This window comes from Hypanus sabinus, chromosome 17 (assembly GCF_030144855.1).
Source record: "Hypanus sabinus isolate sHypSab1 chromosome 17, sHypSab1.hap1, whole genome shotgun sequence".
Taxonomy (NCBI): Eukaryota; Metazoa; Chordata; class Chondrichthyes; order Myliobatiformes; family Dasyatidae; genus Hypanus; species Hypanus sabinus.
This window is the reverse complement of record NC_082722.1, coordinates 52136705-52155156: the sequence shown is the minus strand read 5'-3', so window position 1 is coordinate 52155156 and position 18452 is coordinate 52136705. Positions and strand designations below refer to the sequence as shown.

At 39.8% G+C, this 18452-nt stretch overlaps 1 protein-coding gene across 1 annotated transcript in view; it reads right to left on the bottom strand.

Moving 5' to 3' along the window:
- The window catches only part of LOC132406925 (B-cadherin-like), a 53844-nt gene that overhangs the window by 7777 nt on the left and 27615 nt on the right, over nucleotides 1-18452 (bottom strand). The window contains exons 4-12 of the mRNA XM_059993058.1: nucleotides 17613-17771; nucleotides 15119-15274; nucleotides 13079-13223; nucleotides 10509-10681; nucleotides 8697-8825; nucleotides 6718-6900; nucleotides 4519-4763; nucleotides 2969-3111; nucleotides 407-631 (exon numbers count right to left, since the gene is read on the bottom strand). Of these exons, the coding sequence (XP_059849041.1) occupies nucleotides 407-631; nucleotides 2969-3111; nucleotides 4519-4763; nucleotides 6718-6900; nucleotides 8697-8825; nucleotides 10509-10681; nucleotides 13079-13223; nucleotides 15119-15274; nucleotides 17613-17771 (1558 nt within the window). The remainder of the gene's footprint in view (nucleotides 1-406; nucleotides 632-2968; nucleotides 3112-4518; nucleotides 4764-6717; nucleotides 6901-8696; nucleotides 8826-10508; nucleotides 10682-13078; nucleotides 13224-15118; nucleotides 15275-17612; nucleotides 17772-18452) is intronic.

Below are 18452 nucleotides of genomic sequence, written 5' to 3'. Positions count from 1 at the left end.
ACCATGTCTTCCTCCCCAACCCCAAACACCATGACCATCTGTTCATGTTGCTGATCTATAGGTCTATCTGTTACACGAGACCATCTCTTCTCCAAGTTTCTTGCCTTGATGTTGGTTTCCTTGAATCCCTTTGACTAACACCTTGCAACGACATTGGAGGCATGTTGGGATGACAAGCAATGGCAGAATGTAAGTGCATCAAGGGAAAGTGGTATGAGGACAAAGTGAGAGTAAAGGAATATTCATTTACGATTCTCACGGCTGACTACTTCCAGTGTGCTATGTCCAGGAAGCAGGCATTAAATTCTAGGGAGAGAAAAATATTTACTAGGGAAGAATGGAGGTAGAAGAAAAAATAAATATATTTTTCAGGTTTGTAACCCTATTTAAAATGTAATAAGCTTACGATTCTCTGTTGATTCAATTGTCCAGTTTCTATTCGCTCCATGAACCAGTGTAACCACAAAAGGAGAAGTGTTGGGTGGGATGTCTTTGTCTACAATGGTCACATTCACAGGGACAGGATCTTCATTGCACACACGTTTCAAAAGTGAAGTAGCAATGGGCGGATTATCATTGATATCTTCAAGCTGCAGAAGAATGGTCCCAGTACCAGTGGCAGGTGGACTCCCTGCAGACACAAGAATGAAACTCTGAATCCAACAGCAAAACTTAGGGAGGAACAGTACATAAATGAATGGCTTTTTTTATATGAACACTTGGAAAAAAGTTCACAATGACCATTTTAATCCATTCATCCAGAGTTACATTAGAGTCCTATCGTCTTAACACTTCTTTCAAGGCATATTCATTCCAATTATAAAGCAGGTTTTCTTCAATCTTAAACTTTCATTGATTTTAAACCTCTATTCCTTTGACACCGTCTCATAACGAAAACATTCCAGTTTTATCTATTAAATTTGACGTACACACAGTGGCCACTTTATTAGGTACAGCTGCACACCTTTAATTGATGCATTTATCTAATCAGCCAATCATGTGGCAGCAAGCCAATGCATAAAAGCATGCAGACATGGTCAGGAGGTTCAGTTATTGTTCAAATTAAATTTCCAAATGAGGAAGAAATGTGATCTAAATGACTTTGCTCTGGAATGATTATTCGTGCCAGACAGGATGTTTGGATCATCCCAGAAACTACTGATGTCTTCATGTACAGCAGTCTCTAGAATGGGGTGATCCAGTGAGTGGCACTAGTGGTCAAAAGGGGGGTCAGGGGAGAATGACCAGACTGGGTCCAGTAATTCAAATAACCATGCGTTACAATAGTGGTGCGCAGAAGAACATCACTAAATGCACAACACGTTGAAAATTTAGGTGGATGGGCTACAGAAGCAGAAGATCATGGACATAAACACAGTGGCCACTTTATTAAGCAAAGGAGGTACAGTCAGATGGCCACTGAATTTATTTCCACATTTATAAGATTGCTCCTTTCCAAGTTGAAAACCTTTTCATTGAAAAATACAATTATCACCATGGAATTAACAAACTTAAACTTGTCCAATATACCATTTGCCATATGTTCTATGGTGCCCAATACAGACAAGGAACACTCTGATGTGGACCAGTAAGGTCCTCTCTATTTTAGTACTGGTGATATCATGGTAATAACAGATTCCACCCGGTTACCAACCAAATCAGTTAACCTGGATTGTAAATGTTGGGTACAAGTACACAACTGTCAGAGATAAACAATTTTTCTGAAGCACAAAGGTGCTTTTCTGATTGGTTCAGCTGACTAATTTAAACGATACGGATGAACTACATCATGGATTAAAGGAAACACAAACTATTTACAACAATACAGAACCAATCCTATTGCAACTCATTTTGAAATTGGTTTTAGTTACTTTTTATCATTTACAACTCAACTCACCAATACATTTTAAAACAACATGCACCAGGTTTTCTTGAACATCTGTCTTCACTAGTGGACTTGGGGTGGACAAGCGTAGCAATCAAAGGAGGCTCACTACATCCCTACCCATTAGAAGGTGGATCTGATGCCCAAGTCCCACCCATGTTACACCAATTTATAACAGGTTCCATGATCAATTCTGCCCTCAGGTGCCATCAATGTGGAGTGTATTTGTCCTCTCTTTGACCATGTGAGCTTCTGTTTGCTACTCCAGATATAGTAAGTCAGCACTGTGAATTACCCCTTAATGTAGCTGGCTGAAGTCATACCAGAGGGAAGTTGATGGGCTTCTGAGAGAGTCAATGGTAGGGTTATAGGGATATTGGAAAAGGGAATAGAACTGTTAAGATTGCCCCTTAGTGAGCTGGCATGGACTGAGGGGCTGAAAAGCCTCCTTCAGCACTGTAAACAAGGAAATAGGAAATACTGGTCCAAAATTACATCGCCTTCCCCACCACAAGACACTTTTAACAATGAAAGTTTTAATAAAATGTCTAATCTGAAGGTGTTTTCTTAGATTTGTCCCATTGCTAATGTGTATTGGCACTGAAGGAACATTTGAGATACACAAAGGGGATTTGAAGATTATGCTTGAAGGGCCACATCCAGTGGGTTCTGATAAAACCTATCAAAATGTATTCCCACTTTCATATTAAGAGACAAATTCACCAAAATTAATCACATTTATCTATCTATTGAGATCGAGTGCACAATAGGCCCTCCAGGACCTTTAAGCTGCCCAGCCATCCCCCAATTTAACCATAGCCTAATCATGAGACAAGTTACAATGACCAATTAACCTACTACCTGGAGCATCTGGAGGAAACACAGTCACGGGGAGAACGTACAAACCTACAGACAGCAGCGGGAATTGAACCCTGCTTGCTGGTACTGTAAAGATTTCTGCTAACCACTACGCTACTGTACCTTTTCCTGTTACCACTGGACTAAATAATTTTGAAACATATATCACTGATGAAGAAGGCCAAAATATTACCGCACGTGTCTTGTAGACCTATAGAGTCTCACCATTATCAGAAGCAAGGACCATTGCAGTATAAATGCTGTCTTTAACAAATTCTGACTCTCTATCCATAGGGTTGATGAGTTTAACGATGCCAGTCTCCGGCTCAATTTCAAACCAGTGTGCTGGGTCACTTCCCATCCGGTAGCTAGAATACATGAAGCAACACAAATATATTATTAGCCACAAATTCCAAAATCAAAGAAAATGAACTAAACTAGTTTCCATTTAAAATATAATGTATCTCTAAGTGCTGCCTTGATGGATTATCAAATGTTCCATCACTGGGTTAGTAACTTTATTAAGCTCCTTACCCAATGAAATTGTTGCATGGAGTTCTTTCAGGAAGTAAAGCAGAGACATCAGCTAATTTTAAAGCATTTTACATAGACCAAACATTTTGGTGATCTAGTCGTCCTTTAACGCACTAGTTTTATGTTCAAACGAATTGCTACAATGGGTAATATAAACTGTTCTAATGTCTCATTGCTACTCATTATTTGGCAGATGATGAATGGACAGAAACACTGTCACAACCACAATTAGTTGGTGTGGCTGTACAGCTATGCAAACTATTATTTTTAAGAAGGAAAAAGAGATAATAGCAAATGAGATCAAAGCCTTTTGTCCAGCACATAAATATGTTGAAGGCATGAATAAATGATGTCATTAGTGAGAGCAAGTCATACAAGGAAAGGAGCTGTGTGATATAGAAATGATTAAAAAAGAAAAATTATGGCAGCAGGAGATAATGAAACAGGTCATCTTCAAGCTAAGAAGTACAGGGGAAGAGAGTGAACGATAAATATATTTACAGCTTAATAAATACTATCAATATCAGCTTCCTTATAAAGAGAAGAGACAATGGAACGCGTTGCAAATAAGTCAAAAGCAATAGCTTAAAGTTTGCATTTGGTAAAGGAGAAGGATCACAACTGACCAAGAAAAAAGTGAAACAGAAAGATTTCCCCTTTCTTCCTCCTCCTTCAGGAATCATTGCTTCTCCCTGCTGATGGAGCCCTCCCATGCAATCCTTTCCTACCCTTCTCACTTGATCTCACCATCCAGGAGGGCAAGGGGGAGTTAATTTCCCTGGTCCTCACATTGCACCTCAGTAGCCTCAATAACAACCAAGTCATTCGCCATTTCTGAGAGCTCCAATGAGATTGCAATCCAACCACATCTTCTACTCTCCTCCTTCCACTTTCTGCAGAGGCCACTCTTGGTGACTGCCTGGTTTGCTCCTCCCTTCCCACCAAATCTTTGTTCTCCGTGCACCTTCCTTTGCAGCTGTAAGAGGTACAACACTTCTTCCTGCACGTCCTCCCAAACAGCCCTTCCACATGAGGCACCTTCTCCAAACTTGGTGCTCCCAATTTTTTTCCAGGATCTACTCAAGGCTCCAGCATTCCCAATCACATTCACTATTCCCAAATATGCCTCTTGCAGTTCTCAATTTATAGTTCTTCTTTGTAGGCAAAAATATCTTCTCTGTACACTTGAGGAGAGGAACATACTGCTAACTTAAAAGTGTTCCCACAAATCCATCTCATACCTGACAGTTTGCTCCTGAGCAGTGTCAGGGTCCTTTGCCTTACATGTAGTTACTGTACTCCCAACTGGTAGATTCTCAGGCTGCTTCTCTTTCTTGGTTTCTGGATGAAATATTGGAGCTTCGTTGACATCAAGCACGTTGATGGTTACTGTAGCTGAAGACAGTGGCATGGTATCGACAAATGGTATCTCATTCTTTACTTCAATTATCACCACATGTTGTTTGTTCTTCTCAAAATCCAAAGGCTGCAGTAAGAAGTTCAACATAATATCAATGAAGCATTTTCTTCATGAAAACACTAAGTATTAACCTGAGTGTACATGACACGTAGTATCACATTGGTAGTTTATTTAGAATAAAGAGAAGACAGCGTTTCCCTATTTTTAAGGGAAAAACTTAGCAAGATGTTCCTTTATTTCGCTAAATGAACCATTTCACCACACAATCAAATCCAAGTCAGTATCTTCACAATGACAAACATAGCCTCAATTATAGCAGTGTTCCACAGTTAAGTGCAAAGAAGTACCAACTCTTCCGTCTGTTGAGCTATGGCTAATTTTGTCTTAACTCTGAAAACATAGATTCTGTTTGCATCCCATGTCTTTGGCTTTTCCTTTCATATTGCATATCTAAAAGCAAGCTAAACATTTGTTAAAAATTCAAACTTGTGAGTTTTCAAGTTATCTTACATTTGAGTGCATTATCTTACAAACTATCTTTTTTCATTTCATAATGATACGCAATATTGATCCATGTGCACTACACAGCCAGGTACACTCCCATCAATAGATATCTGGCCTCATGAGAGGAATCAAATTCTCAGAGTAAATATCTGGTCCTTGTAACAACTGTTGTGGATCAAAGAGCCTGTTCTTGTTCTGTGCTGCTCTACGTTTGCATGACCAACAGAGAAATGAGAACCACGTTCACACATCTCTCCAGATTTTTCTTTATTTGAAGGATATGGGTATCATTGACAAAGTCAATGTTTATTGCCATCCCTGAAAGCCCGAGGAAAACATTGGTGAGCTCCTGCAGCCTTTCTAGTGAAGATATTCTCAGTGTTGTTTCAGGATTCTTAGATCCAGTGGGAATGGAGGAATGTTAATACACTTTTTCTAATCAGGATCCATGTAACTTGGAGGGGAACCTGCAGGTGGAAGGAGCTCTCAAGTGTTCGTTGTCCTTGTCTTCCCTGGTGGTAGAAGTTGTGGGTTTGGGAGGTAATTTTAGAGATGCTTTCGTGAGTAACAACACTGCATTTTGCAGGAAAAAAACTCAGCTAGTGGTGGAGGAAGTACATGTTTGGAGTGGCAGGCAGGGCACTAATCCAGTGAAATCGTTCTGTATCAGATCGTGTTTGACTGTTGTTTAAATTGTATGCGTGCAGGCAAGTGGGGGATCAAACTCTCAGCTGGAAATGAGATGATACAACCCTGAACTCAAATCATGATTGGTCCATTTAAGTTTCTGATAAGGGTGGTCCTGGGAGCTTTGCTGTCAAATCTGCAGAAATATCATGAGGTGCTAAGAGTTTCTTTTTAGTCACTGCTTTGCATGTATGCAAAGTTTCCAAATTTGCAGTCCATGTCCGAGTATTATCCAATTCCTGCAGCATGCAAGTTCAAACTGATCCATTTTATCTTGAGATGCTACAAAAAGAACTGAACATTCCTTGACAGGGAACCATAAATGATCCTTCCCATGTAAGCTTTTATTTGCAGCTCATAATGTCTGATCCCAGGGTACTACGCAATTTCTGCAGCACCCCAGGAGTGGTAAATGGGCATGGAAGGTGGGATTTCACCCATCAGCCATAACCATCTTCCTCAATGTGAATGAAGTACAACTTGTGCCAATGAAGAGGCTTCCCGTCAATTCTTATCAACTCTCTGATACCATTCTCCATCAAATTTCATGTGTAGTGATTCACACTTTGTCTGTCTGTCAAGTGATCTACTGATAAGTGCATTTACCTTCAGTAAGCAGCTTCTTGGCAAGTTATCAACACTGGATAATATTCATCCTTTACTCATTACTGAGGGCGGACCAACTGAGTAGTACATCTAGCCTCTTGTGGACAGCACATCTCTAGAAAATGTTCCATTATCATGTAGATGCCAAAGTTGTGGAAAAAGCCCAAATCATTTACTAGTAAATATTAAAATGACTACAAAAAGCTACTAGTGGATGCCATACCTTCACAATTCTAAGGACTCCATTATTCTGTGGGTCAGTAAAAATTGTAAACTGTTTTCTCTCATTTCCAAAGGTTATACTGAAATTCGCTTTCCAGGCCGGTGTGTAAATCAGGTCAGCATCAGTTACACTGTGTCTCGACACATCATAATCCACTTCATTTTCAGGAGCTTCGACAGTAACCTGCAATTAGAAATGCATACTAATTTACCTTTACAGAGTTGCAGACTTTCCTGATCAACACCCAAGCTCAAATGCAACTAGAGTTGATGCAGTATGAGTATTTGTATAGACAGGAACTGATCAGGGATAGTCAACATGACTTTGTGCATTGTAGGGCATGTCTAACAAATTTTACAGAGTTTTTCAAGGAAGTAACCAGGAATGTTGATGAAGCCAAGGCAGTGAATGTTGTCTTCGTGGACTTCTGCAAGGCATTTGACAAGGTCCTGCATGGGAGGTTAGTCCGGAAGGTTCAGTCACTTGGCTTTCAAGATGAGGTAGTAATTTGGATTAGACTTTGGCTGTGTGGGAGAAGCCAGGGAGTGGTAGTAGTTGGTTGCCCCTGACCGGAGACCTGTGGCTACTGGGGTGCTGCAGGGATCGGTTGTTCTTGTTCATCTATATCAATGACCTGGATGATAATGTGGTAAATTGGATCGGCAAATTTGCAATGATACCAAGACTGGCTTTGCAGTGGACAGCGAGAAAGACTATCAGTGTTTGCAGTGGCATCTGGATCAGCTGGAAAAACGGCTGAGGAGTGGCAGGTGGTATTTAATGTAGACAAGTGTGAGGTCGGACCAACCAGGGTAAGGCCTAACACAGTGAGCGGTCAGGAACAGAGGAGTGCAGTAGAACAAAGGGACCTGGGAAATGCTTTGGAAGTGGTGTCTCATGTGGATAGGTTCATTACAAAAGCTTTTGGCATGCTGGCATTCATAAATCAAAGTATTGAGCAAAGGAGGAGGGGTATTATGTTGAAGTTGTATAAGATATTGCTGAGGACTAATTTGGAGTATTGTGTGTAGTTTTGGTCACTGACATACAGAAAAAGCGTAAATAAAGTTGGAAGAGTACAGAGAAAATTTACAAGGATGTTGCTGGGATGGAGAACCTGAAGTATCAGGAAATATGAATAGGTTTGGATTTTATTCCCTAGAACATACCAGATTGAGAGAAGATTTCATAGAAGCATACAAAAATAAGAGGGGTATAGATAGGGTAACTGCAAGCAGGCGTTCTCCACTGAGGTTGGTGGGACTACAATGAGAGGTCATGGTTTAAGAGTGAAAGGTGAAACATTTAAGAGGAACATGAAGGGAAACTTCTTCACTCAGAGGGTGGTGAGAGTGCGGAATGAGCTGCCAGTGCAAGTGGTGAATACGAGCTTGATTCCAAAGTTTAAGTGAAGTCTGGGTAGGTACATGGGATGAGAGGGGTATGGAGGGCTATGGTCTGAGTGCAGCTCAATGGAACTAGGCATTTTAAATGGTTTGCATGGACTAGATGGGCTGGAGGCCCGTTTCCGTGTTGTACTTTTCTGTGACTAAATTCTTTCCCTTCTTCCAGCTACTGAATCCTAAACAAATCTATCCTCCTGAAGCTACTAACAAATTACTGTAGAATAGTTGCCAAAGCCCTCTGAAACTTTGTTTAGTGACCTTTCATCAAATAGAGGCAGTGGGAGCTTTTGTCTGAATCACAGCTGAATAATGCTGACCAGGGACCAAGCAATGGTGACCTGAGACTGCTGATTTTCTTAAGCATGCAAGATGTAGGCTCTTTATTCCCCAACAAATTCAAAAGACAACTTCTTCATCATGATGAAGATGAAAGTGAGCATGGTATACTTTTGATTACACAGTCCCTCAAATTCTTTTTCAAAACAATTAAAAGAAATAATTGCATTTTAAATTTAAGGATCAGTTTATTATATTCAGAAGGAAATGTTTAAATATGTTTAATGAAATCTTTACCGATGGAGTCTCAAATTGTGGGGCATTATCATTTGCGTCGACGACTGTGATTATTACTGTGGCACTGGTCAACATTCCTTCACCTTCCATATCTGCTGCCCGAACAATAAGTGTGTATTTATCCACTGTCTGAAACAAGATTAAAAGAATAAAATAACTTGTATGACATGTAGTTTTCACACAGTCAGAAACAGCACATTCTGTCTACCACGTTCATGTATACTGGTCAGAAAAGATCACAGTCACTTCTCATTTCTCAGTCCATGGTCTGTACGACCATCATCAAAGGTTTCTGAATATCTTGGGTAATAAGAGTTGTCGCTTTCTCTGTGTATCCAGGCCAGCCACTGCAGATTCCCACTTCTTAAAGTGCAACACTTTTTCCTCAACTTCCCTCTAATACTGGCCAACTTCAAACTACCGATAAAGTACCTTTTGTAAAAATGGCAATGAATGCCATCTCATAGGGCACTAACAGATAAGAGATTGTGTCTTCTACAACATGTATAGAAATTTGAGCAGGATTTTTCTTGGAATGATGAGTATAATTCAAATAAGATTTTTTTTTTGCAATGGAATAAATCATTTTTTAAAATAACTTCAATACCACCAGACATACTATTTATGTTCAATATGTATTTTATGGTACAATCTTTCCCAGTATCTGTAGTTGCAATTTGACAATGTTTCTGTCAATTTGTGTGTGTTTTCCATTTTTCTTTCTTTCCATCAAAAGTGCTTCTACGAATTAGTGAGTAACAAAGCATAGAGCAAATGTCGAGAATATTTACTTTATTGAACTGTAAGCAGGCGAGCACAGAAAATTCATCATGGGCACCCTCGAGCATGCTTCAATTGGAATGGAATTACATTTTAAAAGATATTTAACATTACATACTGTTATGAATGTACCACAGCTCTGAGGGGCTGAAGGAGCGGGAGCAGCCCCCTCCTTCCAGAGAATCGCGAGATCACTATTAATTCGGGGCTCGGAAGTGAGAGACAATGCAACGGTTTTGACCATTTGTTCTTAGAGGCACCTGTGTCACGTGCAAGTCCCGGCTACGTGACAACTACCATGGACATGAACACCCTCGGGCCATGTGGGGGTGGAGATTGCATCCCCCTACTTTGATGGACAGCTACAACTCTGCAAGTAAAGATAAAAGCGGACTGCAGGAGGCAGTACCCTAGCGATGCACCAGAGGAACTTGCTCGCTCAACGCTCCCGGGAGAGCTGGAAGCCACTCAACGCCACGTGCACTCCTAACTCCTTTGCCTGGGGAGCGGGTGGCTGATAATACCGAGAAGGACTTCGAACTAACAATGGGGAAAACAACGCTCCCCTGATTTTAACGGAGTGGTCAAAAAGATACGGGCAAGTCTTCTTTTCGTTCTCACCGATCCCTCTAAGACATGTGAAACCCAACAATTCCTCGAAAGACTTCTGAATGACTCTTTAGATTTCCAATGGACAAAAATATTTATCCCCTAGACAACAGCCGAGATTAATGATAATTATGACTATACCCGGGCTTTAGATTGCGTATTGGTGATGTGCATTATCTGAATGTTTGCATTAACCTTACTTTTGTGCCCCTTTATAAATAAAAACGTTTGACAATAGTGACATCAGACTTCAACAGACCTCTCTATCTTTGCTGGTAAGTTATCCAGTTATGGGATACGTAACAATACGAAAATAATTACTTAATCACTAAAGCAGGGGAAAGCAACATAGAAGATGCTACAAATAGGAATAAACATTTTAGCAACAAGCTTTTCAACTTTGTGCACTGACTGCCCACTTACCTCCCGGTCCAGACCTGGACGCAGCACACTGATCAGTCCACTTGTTGAACTGATTGTAAACATCTGTGAATCAGGAGTGACTGGATTTTGACTCTCAATGGAGTATTTGATTATAGAATTAGCATTATCTTCCTCATCTGCATCTGTGGCTGTCACATTCATGAATGCCGTACCTATCGACAAATGTACATTAAAATTACACCGACAGCTTCGTAAACATTCTCTTCTCCCAAATCCATGGAAAGTAATAGGTTTAATTGGATCAATTTCATCATATAACTTTGCATCTTCTGAGATGCAGCCAAGCCATTGTTTCTCATAAATCAGCACTACTGCAATATCAGTTTCAATATCAATATCGAAATACAAGTCTAACAGTATTTATTTTAGTGAGGTGCACACATATCACATGGTATGCAATTCACGTACATATACATTTAACTCATAATGATTATTTAAATGAACAAGAATGCTTAATCATAGATACAAGATTTCTCAAATATTAAATACACAACATCAACCTCCCCACTCTCATTAACTACACATTTTACCATTGAACAAACAATAGGCAATTTTAGCCATTTTACATGAAATAATACTCTATTAAAAGAGATTGCTTGTATTTTGAATGCATAAATATATAACACTGAATGAAACACTCAGATAGAACTGGATGGAGAAAGTAAAGAGCAGGACTTCATAAACCTCACTGCAGCCTCAGAAACTGCACGAGGAGGTCACATGACCTCGAGTCTGCTCCAGCATAAAATGTCATTTGATCATCAGCAATTCACTCGCCCACCAATACCCTCACTCCAGCTATCCTAAGAAAATTACCCAAGCTATGAGTGTGACTTAGTAACTCCCAGGAGTAAAGACTTGCAAAGATTCCCTCTCATCAGATCATAAGTGGCTGATTTCATATCCAGCACAGTTTGAGCACCCCTTATCCAAAATGCTTGGGGCTGGAAGTGTTTCACATTTTGGACCTTTTGGACTTTGGGATTTAATCTGAGACAGCTTGTGATCACCATCATTTCCAACTCTGAATTTACTGTATGTGCGAAAGGTAAGCAATCTTTGTCATACCCTTGTTCATCACACAAATGTGTGTAACAGTGAAAATTATTACATAACATCACTATAATGAAAATTTAATGTGTGCAAGGCAACAGAAGCAGTACGGACATATCGGGAGAGAAAACCAAATCAGCTGTTGAACAACAGCAACAGCAAGCTTTCAGACTCCACCTACGATGCTGACTTTTGATTAAAAGAACACTGTATTTGTATTTGATTATTTATTAGATTTTATGTAAGGTATAAAAACAATCAGCAGTGTTGACTTGTTCGGGTATTAGATTTTCAGCAGTGACGACCTTGGCAAACTCATCAGTAAATTTCTCTCCTGTTTTGTGTTCAGCAGACACTTAAACAATCTAATGCTGTGCCTTTTCTTGAATTTCTCTAACCAGCTTGCTGAATATTCACGACTACCTTCAATTTTCAGTTTGTCATGATAGATCTTTGCTTGTTTCATGATCAGCATAGTGTTAAGCGGCATACATTCACAAGATGCTGACTCTCTTTCAAATCATGATCAAGATCTTCATTTTTCACTTTATGCAGTGTTTTTCTATTTTTAACTAACTTCTGTTCATTACATTTCTCAGAGCTGTCTATGGTACAGAGAACAACTTGTTGCCTGGGATTTTCCTTGTGTCTTGAATAATTTTTTGATTTGAGACATCATGTCAGCACTCAAAAAATGTTTGGATTTTGGAGTTTTTGGATTTTGGATTTTTAGATAAGAGGTACTCAACCTGTAGTTCTTGAATGCCCACTAGTAGCAAAAGCATCTTTGCAAAAGTCCCTCATTCGTTTCCTGTGCAAATATGTTCTCACTCTGAATGAACACCGTAAAGCAAACTCTAGGCTGGGGAGTTCAAGACAAAGTACATTCTCCATATAGGACAAGAAAATAGGCTGTTTCTTTGTCAGAATTAGTAATGAAAGCCATCAGATGCAAGTATGGCATCTTTGGAAGAACCAGTCATGTGCCCTTTCCTTTGTAGCGTTCTGCACACAGTAGCACAAGTTAATTACAGTTTTAAGTTTTGTTAATTTATTTAGTCACCTTCCCGGCCAAAAGAACATTACCGGTAAGTGCATTTATTCCTGTGAATAGATGATATTGTGTAACTGATGAAAACGCAGTGGGAACTGTATTATTGGATGTAGAAACTTCTTCATTAGCCTGCTTGTCCAAATAAACCATTACAAAAATTAAACAATGTGGCTGCCTATTGAAATGGTTCTTGGGAGACAAGACCCTTCAGTGATCTTACAGAAAACACACAAATGCAAAAGATTCAGAGAAAACAAGTGAAACTTTTTAGCAGCAAGGCGCAATAGAATTGTAACATTTGATCCATCCAGACGCACTGGATCAACAAACATACATTAAGATTAGGAGTAATCTATTGAGGAAAAAAGTCAAGATTCACTGTCATTTAATTGTTGGCTCAATCTCAACTCAGAAGTAAGACCAAACAAAATGTTCCTCTTACCTGGTCTAGCTCCTTCTACCACCTTGCCATAGAAAGTTGGAAGAATAAATTGTGGCCTATTATCATTCATATCAATGACTTCGATGACAACTTCCACTGCTTCTTCAACCTCAACCCCATTTTCATCAAGTGCATGAGCTGTCAGCTATTTCAGTGAGATAAGAACATTTTTTTTTAGGGTACAATAGCTCCAAAAGTGCCGCAATAAGAAACATTCATTCAATATTGAACCAGAAACCCAGTGTTGGTTAATTGGTTCAAAGTGGATTGAAAGATCCATTTCACCTTGACTATTAACAAGTCAGTTACTATCACAAAGACATAGGTCAGGATTTTGCATTGTGTAGCACTTCCCTCTGATCGGTGAAAGATGATTACAAAAATACTTAATTCAGAAGCATGAATTTAGATCTTTTCTGATTGTGACTATGGGAAATCAGTTCTCCAACAACCAGCAATCATTAAAGTGTCCTCCCCGTGAGAAAATCAGAAAGAAAAACACACAAATTAATCTATAGTGGTGCAAAACTGAAATCATTATATGCTTCAGTTGAAATATAAACAGAAATATGCCATGAACAAATGTTTCTGTCTTAAAACCGATTACACTTTGGCATTTATGTGGAGGGAATCACCGGGAGTCAGGATTTACCAAATGCAGGAATGGTTAGTAAACTAATTCAAACTCACTTGTCTTTCACTCAACAACAGAATTTTGATGAAATTGTATAATGGACATATATCTCCAGTTTTTCCCTTGATTCTACTGGAGAAATCTGTCAACAGTTGGTTGTGGAGAATCTCACTGATTACCAACAGCAACTTGAGATAAACTGTGTATCCACTGAATTGCAAATACTGTGAGCTTTTCTGCAGTTATTACATCCATAAAATGCAGGCCAGTGATTTAACATGAAACCACTGAACCCAAAAGACTTTTGTAATCATTCAGTGCTACTCTAATGAATTATACGTTTCAAAAACAAAGTTAGGAGAGTTAAAGAAAATGGTATATGAACTACACATTATTGTATGTTGTTTTGCAAATATATTAATGCATTCATGTTTCTAAAGCTACCATTTTTACCCAATGCAACACACACAAAATTCTGGAGGAACTTGGCCGGTCAGGCAGCATCTACAGAGTTGAATTAACAGTCGATGTTTCAAGTCAAGACCCTTCTTCAGGACTGGATAGTGTGGGGGAAGTTGACAAAATAAAAAGTTAGGGGAAGGAGGGCAAGCTAGAAGGGAGTAGGTGAAGCCAGCTGGGTGGGAAAGGTACAGGGCTGGAGAAGGAATCTGACAGGAGAGGAGTGGACCATGGTAGAAAGGGAAGGAGAGCCATCGGAGGAGATGATAGGCAGGTAAGGAGAAGAGGTAAAAAGCCCGAGTGGGAAAAGGAGAGGGCAAAAGAAAAATTACCAGAAGGAGATATCGATGTTCATGCCATCAGGTTGGAGGCTACCTAGATGGAATATGAGGTGTTGCCTCTCCACCCTGAGAGTTGCCTCATTGTGGTAGAAGAGGGGGCCATGGACTGAAATATCAGAACGGGAATAGGATAGGAGTAAAAGCATTTCGAACAAAGTTGCTTTCCAAAGTGGAACCCCTACTTATATCAGTTCTCACCATTGTACAGGAGACCGCATTGGGAACCCCAGATGCAATAGATGACTCCAACAGATTTACAGGTGATGTGTGCCATCACCTGAAAGGACTGTTTGGGGTCCTGAACGGAGGTGAGGGAGGAGGTGAATGGGTAGGTGTAACATTATTATCCAATATGCAATGATAGAGCTGATGAATTAGCATGGGAAAGGGCAAGGAGGTTGTGATAACAAATTACAGCAATGATCATTTGATACTGTGGACTGTCCAAACAAGTGTCGTTCCTCAAATTCTAAGGTCAGTTATTTGAGTAATATTATACTAACAGTGTGTGAACCAAGAATCTGTCTTGTCCAGAGAAATAATTGAGAACAAAGTTAACTTTCTACTATAAATCACTGTGGGAATTTTATAATTAATGAAACTCACCCTGTATTTGTCTCTTTCTTCTCTGTCTAAAGGTTTATGCACAACAATTTTACCGTCGTTTTTGTTTATAGTAAAAACACCGATAGGTGGCTGATCAGCTCCTGGGCCTTTTATAGAGTAATATACTTTCGTTTCTCTTTGCCGATCGGACTTGATCTGTTCAGAGGAAAAAGAAATGTCAGCATAATGTTCACAAGCACATTGTGACAAGTCAGAATAAAATACCCACTAATGTATCGACAAACAAGAGAAAATCTGCAGATGTTAGAAATCCAAACAACACACATAAAATGCTGAGGATCTCAGCAGGCCAGGCAGCATCTATGGAAAAGAGTACAGTTGTCCTTTCGGTAGGACCAATTAATGTAATGTGAATTGCCTCGAGGCATCACAGTAAAGGCTAAGAAGCAAAAGTCCCATATTTAATTCACAGTCTTTTCTAAATTGCCTGAATTAGGTTGAGAAAGTCAGGTGAAGGAAGTATGCACAGTATCATCTCCTCATAAATATTCCAACAACCCTGGCTGAAAATCAGGGGATCCAAGTCGAGAGGATGCAAACTGGGGAGAACAAAGAGGTGATGGGTTTCCTGGTGAGAAGAAGAAATAGAAAAAGTTCAGGATTTGGGGGCAGGGGTAAAGCTGACAGTTGTGACAGCATGTGAGGGCAGGATTAAATGGAGAGATTAGAACATCTGCTAATTTTAGCTCCAGGAGAATAACTTCTGTTCTTTATTGCTGGACACCCCCAAGCACCAGCTGGCTAATAACAAACTCATTTTGGAACCAGGATTTCAAACATTACATCACTCATTTGTAGATCCAACATGTGTTCTGTACAAGTGTTGTTTTAAAAGGTAGGTGGAAGAGACAGAAAGAAAGACGAAGGGATAAAGTAAGTTTAACAAGAGTGAAACCTGGTCAATTAAAACACTTCACAAAGAGCTTTTCTTAATATTTACAAAAAAACAGCTTATTTTATAAATATACAGGATGAGCTAAAACAGAACTTTCAAGATTCTCCCAAATGTAATTTTAAGAAAGAAGAATTGTTAGTAATGCAAAATATATGAATACATAAAACTAACAAATGTGACTTTCGAAGGATGATCACCTGCACCTCAGTTTTCTAACCAATACTTCCCTGAAGTTTTTAAACAGAATTTTAAAAATGACACTTGAATCAAAAAGGCTTGATTAACATACATTAAGATGTTTCCCAATTATTTGTAAGACACCCAGTAAATCTATGTCATTGATAATTTCATTTCAAATATAACGAACTGATTTTTGTGTGAAGAATTTACTCTGAACACAATGATCGGGTTCACTACACTTGTGAGGAAATTTACTATCGCCCTTATGGCACTTCACACTGCACCACCCAGCTACCCAATTTTAACTCTAGCCTAATCTCGGGACAATTTACAATGACCAATTAACCTACCAAACCAGTATGACTTTTGACTGAGGGAGAAAACCGGAGTACCCGGAGGAAACCCATGCTGTCACAGGAAGAACATACAAACTCCTTACAGACAACAGCAGGAATCGAACCCAGGTCACTGGTAAAGCATTGTGCTAACCTCTACACTACCCTGCTGCCCCAAATGCAGCTTTACGATGAGTAGTAACAGACAGGTGTGCTGTAATTTCTTTCCACTCATTTGCAGAATATCTGAGGACTGGTTTAAATAATGTTGGGGCCTCACAAGTGAAAATAAATTGAAATACATGGCTTCAGCAAAATATGAAATTAAATAGCATGGAATTTGTGGTCAGCAGAGTGATGATCTTCATTGATATCCTTAAGGAAAGCAGTTTGTAAGGGATTAATGTGGGGCTCAGCAGGTCGGGCAGCATCCGTGGAAACGAGCAGTCAAAGTTTTGGGCCGAGACCCTTCATCAGGACTCCTGACACAGTCCTAACGAAGGGTCTCGGCCGGAAACTTTGACTGCTCGTTTCCATGGTTGCTGCCCGACCTGCTGAGTTCCACGAGCGTGTTGTACGTGTTGTTTTGACCACAGTGTCCGCAGTGTACTTTGTGTAAAGAATGAATGCCATCTCTGATATTGCTGTCCCTTTAACTAATGTCAATTGCTGTCAGATGTCACTTCTAGGAGATCTGACATCCAAAAACCATGTTAATTAACAGACTAAATCTTGTAGATAACAAGCCAGGAAATCAAAACAATTAAAACATATCATACACTTTTTATACACTTTACAGAGAAAAGAAGAATGGTCCTTGCAACATGAAGCCAAGGTTACAGAAAGGCCATACACTTTATTAAAAAGCACGAGAATTTGAGTGACAGCTAACACATCTGAATGACATTGACTGAGAACTGACATGTGCCACTCAGCACATCTCAGACTTGTGTGTTTGCTTAGTGAAAGGTAAAGCCTGAGGTAAGTCCAGGGCAGGATATGAGATATAGATATATATATCCCAAAACAGAATTCCACTACAATTTGAACCATAAAGACAAACCTGTACAAGATCCTTTGGGAAAGGGCCTCTCTGATTTTCTGGATGCTTGGTAACTGGAATCACCCAATCTCGCTTCCTTCGTCTCAACGCAGAATGAGAAAACCGTGAAGGGAACATGAACACTGGCACATCTGACTTGTCCCCTGCAGAACCTTGCACCTGTAACTCAAAATACAGAAGGTAGTTTACAATTAGTTTATTATTTGTCTACTCTAACAGGTCAGCAGTAAATGCCATTTCATTGGCTCTTCACTCAGTCCCGGAACATCTGCACAGCAAAGCTGCATACTACATCAGGATGCTCTTCATTGGCTACAGCTCGGCATTCAGTACTATCATCCCCTCAAAACTCATCAATAAGCTTCAGTTCCTAGGCCTCAATGCCTCCTTGTGCAATTGGATCCTCCATTTCCTCACTTGCAGACCCCAGTCAGTTTGGATTAGCAACAACATCTCCTCCACAATCTCCCTCAGGGCAAGTACTAATTGGCTGTGTGCTTACTCCACTGCTCTACTCACTTTACACTTAAGACTGTGAGGCTAAGCACAGCTCCAATGCCATACTTAAGTTTGCTGATAACACCACCGTCATAGACCAAATCAATGGTGGTGACAAATCAGCACATCAGAGGGAGATTGAAAATCTGGATGAGTGGCACCACAACCCCACAATCTCTCACTCAATGTCAACAAGACCAAGGAGATAATTATTGACTACAGGATGAGGAATTCACAGGTCCATGAGCCAGTCCTCATTAAAGGATCAGAAGTGGAAAGGGTAAGTAACTTTAAATCCTCGTTATCATTTCAGAAGATCTGTCCTGGGTCTAACATGCAAGT